This window comes from Megalops cyprinoides, chromosome 21 (genome assembly GCF_013368585.1).
Source record: "Megalops cyprinoides isolate fMegCyp1 chromosome 21, fMegCyp1.pri, whole genome shotgun sequence".
Lineage (NCBI taxonomy): Eukaryota > Metazoa > Chordata > Actinopteri > Elopiformes > Megalopidae > Megalops > Megalops cyprinoides.
Window position 1 is genome coordinate 8100103 of NC_050603.1, and position 6700 is coordinate 8106802.

The 6700-nt window shown below is 42.9% G+C and overlaps 1 protein-coding gene across 2 annotated transcripts; it reads right to left on the bottom strand.

The window, feature by feature from the left end:
• Positions 1-3234: 3234 nt before the first annotated feature.
• Positions 3235-6297, bottom strand: LOC118768684 (prenylated Rab acceptor protein 1-like). Of its 2 annotated transcripts, none has more exons than XM_036515544.1 (6): positions 6226-6297; positions 5037-5141; positions 4483-4695; positions 4187-4284; positions 3670-3771; positions 3235-3425 (listed from the first exon to the last, which is right to left on the bottom strand). In XM_036515544.1, exons 2-6 carry the CDS (start codon positions 5105-5107, stop codon positions 3337-3339), a joined length of 573 nt encoding a protein of 190 aa, XP_036371437.1. In that variant the 5' UTR covers positions 5108-5141; positions 6226-6297; the 3' UTR covers positions 3235-3336. The 2 variants fall into 2 exon arrangements, with proteins under 2 accessions (XP_036371437.1, XP_036371436.1); XM_036515543.1 differs by having other exon boundaries at positions 4483-4698.
• Between the last annotated feature and the right edge of the window lie 403 nt (positions 6298-6700).

Consider the following 6700-nt stretch of genomic DNA (forward strand, 5'->3'; position numbering starts at 1 on the left):
TCATTGGGACACAACACTCTCTCTTTCTCTCACATTCTCCTTCACAGCCCCCTTCCCTCCCACCCCCCCCCCCCCCCCCCCCTCCTCAGACCTTGTCCGTCTGTCTGTTTGTGTGCACTGTGAGAACCATTGTCCTTGTTGACTCCTCCCAACCCCCCCACCCCCACCCCCCGTTGGAAAAAAAATCAATCTTTCTGTGTTCTAGGGAAAAAAAGATTTCTCCTTCAATTTCAATAATTAAAGAAACAAAAAGGAAAAAAAACAAAAAGGGCAAAAAGAACTTGCAAAAGAAACAGTGACAAAAAAAGGAAATAAAAAGAAGGATCTCTCTTTTTTCTGTTTGGTCTCAGTTTGTCCTCTGGTGAGGTTTAGGGAAGCCACGAAATACTGCTCGTTGTACTCAAGGAGAACAGAGACACAGACACCAGGAGCATCTGCTCTCATTTCTGATGTCTGCAATCAGACATTATGACTGCAGGTGTGTGCTGGCCATCACAGAAACAGACACCTTCACACTGACTGTATGAGACAGGCATGAAAGTCCAGCCAAATAAGAAACTTGGCAAAAGTTACAAATGTAACTATACTAGAAAAACATCAACAGAATCAAAACTCAGTATACATATACAAAAAGAAGATGACCCTTCAATTACTCCCTTACATTTATATGTGAGTAGGGCCATGGAGGCACTTTAAGTTAATTGGAACTGTTTACTAATTCATAAACCCCGGGGGAAGGTTTTATTGGACGCACCTAGCACACTGGTAGAGCATGCAGATAGTTTGTCTCCACCAGGATAATTACTACCTTGGTATGTCCAAAAAACACTTTCCCTGTGTTTTTTTTCTCAGATGAATCCTAGTTGCACCATTAGTGACCCGTTGCGAAGTTTTCAGCTAGTTAAACATTAACTACTTCAGCTGAGCAAAAGAACAGGCTTTTTGGGCCTGATTAAATGGTCACGAAAACAAAGGCAAACTTGAACAACAAAGAACGGAGTCAGCCTACGCAGGAAAATTCAAACTGCTGCAAGAGTCAGAAACAAGCGGAATCCTGAAAGAGAACCGCAGGCACACTACCTGAGCTGGAGAAGACGCCTTCGGGTAAGCTTTATTCATGTGCTCTTTGGTGCAGTGCCGAGAGTGAATGCTGGACAAATCCATGTGTGTTTCATGCATACTGCTGGGTTTGTGTTAGGAATGCCTGGTCAGGGAGCAAGTAGGGGGAAATGGAGAGGAGATGCACTTAAATATCAGCCTTTCCTGTTTCAGGAAAAATGTACATTAAATGGGAACCTCTTTTCAAAAAAGATAACTGCAGGGCAAACCATTTAACTGCAAGGCAGAAAGTGAACATCTAGATATGATCAGTTTGGCAAATTATACAATTTTAGTGGTTTCCCTTCAGGACAAACAGCTAATATTTGATAGCTGTGCTGTAGGTACTGTATGTGCATACAACATGGACCTTTCTTTTAAGAGTTTCATGCACATACACACAGACACAAAACAGATTAATTAGCAAGCATACTCAGTTTCTCTATGACAAAAATGAACACACACACCTAAACATAGACACACAGACGTGCATATACTCTCAGAGGCACACACTTTCCCTCCTGCGGTCACCTCTTTTCCTCTTAGATGGCTGTCCTCCATCTGTGTCTCAGCCTGTCACTGTGTAATGTGCTGATCGCTCTGCTCCACTGCTCCATGTGCCTGAATATCGATCGCTCGTTTCTGCCGCAGTGGGGAGAGAAACAAGGGCACATTCTCTGAGGTCATCTCCTTGGCAACAGGAGGATGGGTCACCATGGTTTCCATGGTTCCTAGGTCACGGGCATCAGGCTAGGTGGGGGGGAACCTGTGATCGGGGTGTTTTTATAGCAATAAATTTCTCCTCAAATGCTGGCTCCTCCCATTTAACATGTCACACAATGCTGTTTGACAATGAAAAAAATGATTAGCTAATTTGATCAGTGTTGTAATTTTCATGTAATTGTCCACATATCAAGCTAGTGTCAAGAAACAAGGAACATACAGTATATTATCAACAATCTTTTTTGCCTGTATATACATATATACAAAATATCTTTATGCATTCATATTCTATAAATGCTGAAAGGCGCAGTCAAAATAATACCAGGGGAGTGAACGAGTACCATTCACACCATGTAGATAGATGGAGATACAGTATTGAGTTCTGCAGTCTCTCACAGCCTGTCAAATCTTCATATGTTCGGGGTGTGACGTGTTTTCCACAGAGGTTATTTATACCCTGGTAGGGTAGCCTGAGGCAGGAGGTGTAGATGTGGTTGTAACACACTGATTTGGTTTGGGAGACGCGCGAGTACGAAGGCTGCCGACTGGCACCGCCCTCCTGCTGTCCGTCACACAGCGGCAGCCTCAGAGAAGACCCACCTGACCAATCCCTGCTGGTCAGGAGAGAGTGGAACACCTCAGAAGCAACCGCACTGCAACTGTATGCTTAGCGGTCACCCAGAGCAACTTACGTTCCACATACCCACTCGTACAGCTGGATGCTCACCGAATCAGTCCGATTAAGTACCATCACCCAAAGGTGCCTGCACTTGGGATTTGAATCAACAACCATCTGCTTTGAAACACCAGTTAAAACTATAACTATATAAAACTATAATACCTCTCTTTGGTATGGGTGGGGGGTGTGTAAGAACACACTAACGTGGTAACCCCTCTCTCACACAGAGGCATTCATAAACACATGTGAACACACAACCAAGCGAAGACAGCAACTTACAGGCAAAGAGTGAAGTTTATTGCACTTGCCCAGAGTCAATATAAAAACAAAGACAGAATGTAAAGCCAACAATACATACCATTTATCAATATAAATATGTAGCTTGTATGTAGTAACAGTCAAAATAACAGTAAATACAAAAAAAAAAAAACACAAAACAATGGCTTAGGTGGCAACATCGTGCTGAATACAACGAGCTGGTTACAATGCCCCTGTTGTTCTTAACAGTCCACTTACTAAAGCACAGCAAATGTTGTCAAAGCTGATAGTAAATATAACACTCATTATGCATAGCAGGTTGAGCACAAAGTATATGTGTACCTGTCTGGCAGAGTCTTGGACTGTCCCTGTGATTGACTGTTTAGTCAATTATTTTAGTCTGTATATATTACGCGATAGATTACAGACAGTCTCTGTTTAAGTCAGTCGGTCCACACCTGTACCATTCAGTTAAGTAAGCCAGTACATTTCAGTGAAAGAGTGCAGTGAAGAGAATAATACCAATAAACCAATAAGATACACATGGGTATGATAGGTTAAGGCAAAGAGGTCAGAGGTCAGACAGGTTCCATCATGAGCTCGTCCATATCAGCGCCGTCCAGCTCTCGGAATGCTGCGTGGGAGCCAATCACAGCCAGCGTAGCCCCTGAGAGACAGGATAGACAGTCAATCCCAGGCCATAACGAGTCAAGAGGGAAGGACAACAGAGATGTGACTTTTGTTATCTAATGCAAAAGGTGAAGGTACAGCAACAGGGAGAGAAGGAGATGTGGCAGAAGAAAGAACAATGGGGGAGATGAAGAGAAAACTAAACTTTCTGAAAAGCTAAAAATGGCCACAAGGTGGGTGGAGAGAGATGCACAGATGGATGTAACCGAGCCTAAACTCACCCAGTACCCAGAAGACTGCAGTTCCAGCTCCAGCCAACCAGAACACAGGAGAGGACACAGCTCCTGCCAGGGTGAGCTGGTGTACCCCTGTAACCTCTCTCCCTGAGAGATGAGGGGAAAAAAAAAGAAAACTGGATCACTGTGAGAACCACTCCCCTCTCATACACAGTGGACCCAAAGAGGAGCTGCTGAGCTACCCTCAGAAATACATTTCCCCTAGTTCTAACTACGTATATATCTATGTGCCCACAACCTCAGTTGCATTACTTGACTGTGTTGTTGCATATGATTACCCCTTGTTATCTGACCTTGATATTGCTTGTCATGATGTATGCAAGTCCCTTTGGGTGAGAGAATCTGCTAAATGAGTAAATGAGAACACAAGCGTCTGTGGGGAACACAGCCTTTTTAAAAATTAGTCTGGATTCATCGACAAATTTGTTTCCAACACATAAGAATATGCAGGAAGCACTACTGGCAAAGACAGTCATACAGATACACAGATACCGTCACTCACCAAACACCACCAGCTTGGACTCCAAAGACTTGAGGTGAATGATGTAGAAAGCGCCTACAAATACAGCCAGGGCTAGCAGCAGCATGGGAGAACTGATGCTGTGATAGAGACCGAGAGGGAAAGAAAAAGAGAGAGAAGGAAAGAAAGAGAGAGAGGCAGGAGGTAGAGAGGCAAAGACGTATAGAATCGATGACCATTTTTTCACGTTAAAAAAAACAAATAACATCCAAAGTAAGTAACACAGTGTGAATACAGGGTGCGCTGTCGGAAATGAGGGGTCCAACAGTTGTGCTCACATGCAGTAGAGGATGAGGCCCAGAAAGATGAAGGTGTAGTTGCTGTGGTAGGTGTCCAGGTTACGGACAACCCTCTGACAGAGCTCCCCAAAGTTTCGCGGCTTGGAAAACCGCCGCTGGTCGACAAACCCCGCCCATGGCTGCATGGCCATGCGACGGCGCTCGAACCACTCCTTCGCCACGCTTCCCGAGAGGCCTCTCGGCAACCACATCCTGCTGGGAGGTATCAAAAGCAAATCCAAATTTAGCTGTGAATGCTGGAGATTGTGTGTGGCGGAAACTTCAAAATATACACAATCCACTGGGGAGGAGGAAAAGTGATTTGCTTTGACATACAATGACCCTGAATTCAAATACCTCTCAGAACACCATTAAAGATGTTAACTGGCCTGTTCCTAGAGTTCCTCTATGGTGAGTTCATGTGACCACAAAGAATTGTTTATGAACTGAGAAATGTGTCTGTTTCTAACATGTCTGTATATTTGTAGCAAGGGGTCCATGTAAAACGTTATACACATGATTGTATCAAATATAAAATTCTTAAAAATACTGACTTTCCTGCTGGAGGTCCTCCAGTTTGCTCCCCAGCATCCATAGCGAAAGGGTCCACTGCTTTACCCGCCATGACTGCCCGGGATCACTGAGAAACTCCCGGTGGCCTTTTGTAGGAAAGCAAAAACAGAAAAAAATGTAAATTTAATTGATTATAACGGTAAATTAAACGACAACTTTGAAGCGAAACTAGTTTTCTTTGTCAGTTTACCATATCTTTCCAACTGTTTTATTTTTAACTACGACTTTTTTTTAAAACAATGCAAAGCGCGACCGTAGTTACTTGTCAACATACGTTAATTTTGACTATAAATATTACAGTACGCATGGACTTTTCACTATATTCCCAATGTTAATGTAAATTCTGGTAGCAGCCATCTAAGTGAACTGGGGACAGGGCAATAGGTCTGGCAGTCCGTCACTTTCAAACGAAGAATCACTTCTTGTAAATGAAATCACTGCCAACCTTGTTCTCTGGTAAGAGTCAATTCTGGTAAAGCCCAAAGAGTCGTTTTAACATGTCAGTCGCCAAATTCAAGTGTTTTAATCAATAAACTGATAACTGAATTACACTATAAAAGAGACCGCTTACGGTCGTTATGTAATCTTGATGATTATTTTCGTAGCAGTCAGCTAGCTACCCCCACACAGCTACACTAATGTAGCTATTGTTCAGTTAGGCGTAGTTTAAACACACATAGCTTGTATGCTTAATATTTCAACACCTCTGAAAATTTATTTCAATTAAAAAAATACAATATTCAAACGTGGACGTGTGAGCTGCAACTACCTCTTACGTAGAGGTAGTTGCCTACGTGCCAAATCCTCATGTTGGTTTTGTTTCTTTCCAGGTAATTAGCTAGCTTCCGTGTCAATTCTCAATGCATATACAGTCTAGAAAGCTTACTAGCTATAATGCAATACTGTTTGCTAAAGCACAATATCTTAATTTCCTATCTAGCGAGTGCTACTTGCTATTCAAAGACAAATCTAAGGCTCACGTCATCTTGTCAGAAATGCCAAACATTGTTTCCCGTTTGCTAGCCAGCTAGCATGGGCAAAAAGCATAGGCATGTCATGAACTGCGGAATTATCAAGAGATCACAAATGCATGAACACAAAACCTCATGTGAGACATCGCTATCTGGTTAACATTTTAGCGACAGTTTGGTCATTTCATCGCATACTTACCACAATCCGACTGTTACTGGAGTTTTTTTTCCGGGTGGTTATTAGGCGGATGTGATGTGGTACAGAGATGGCTGTGTTTTAGTTGTCTACGTCATGTTCCCGATAAAGCTTGTAGGGCGGGCGTGTGGCACAGCAGTTTTGAACAGTACCAGCAATCAGCAATCGAATTTGCGACCTTATGCCGACGACGTACAGGCAATCTGTAAACCGTAATTTTGGACTTTACAACATTTAAACGGTTCAACATTTAAATTGAGTGTTGTAGCTGGCCGTTTTTTTCAGCAGCTCCCCGCTTGATGTGTTCATGTAAGTTAACGTGAAATTCGACTAAGCACAACAGTGATGTTTATGAGTTGTACTGGATCCCTTTGACAGGGGAAATTCAGGCAAACGGGAACCATTACAGCAACACTGCCCACGAGATATACAATGTCCTGAAGAGTCACCAAATGTAATGCCTGGAAAGTCATGTTGA

Coding starts and splice junctions, on each gene's coding strand:
- LOC118768684 (XM_036515543.1), bottom strand. CDS start 5,107: ATGGCGGGTAAAGCAGTGGACCCTTTCGCTATGGATGCTGGGGAGCAA. Junction 4,285..4,482: donor GGCCTCATCCTCTACTGCAT/GTGAGCACAACT, acceptor TCTCTATCACAG/CATCAGTTCTCCCATGCTGC. Junction 3,772..4,186: donor GTCCAAGCTGGTGGTGTTTG/GTGAGTGACGGT, acceptor CTCATCTCTCAG/GGAGAGAGGTTACAGGGGTA.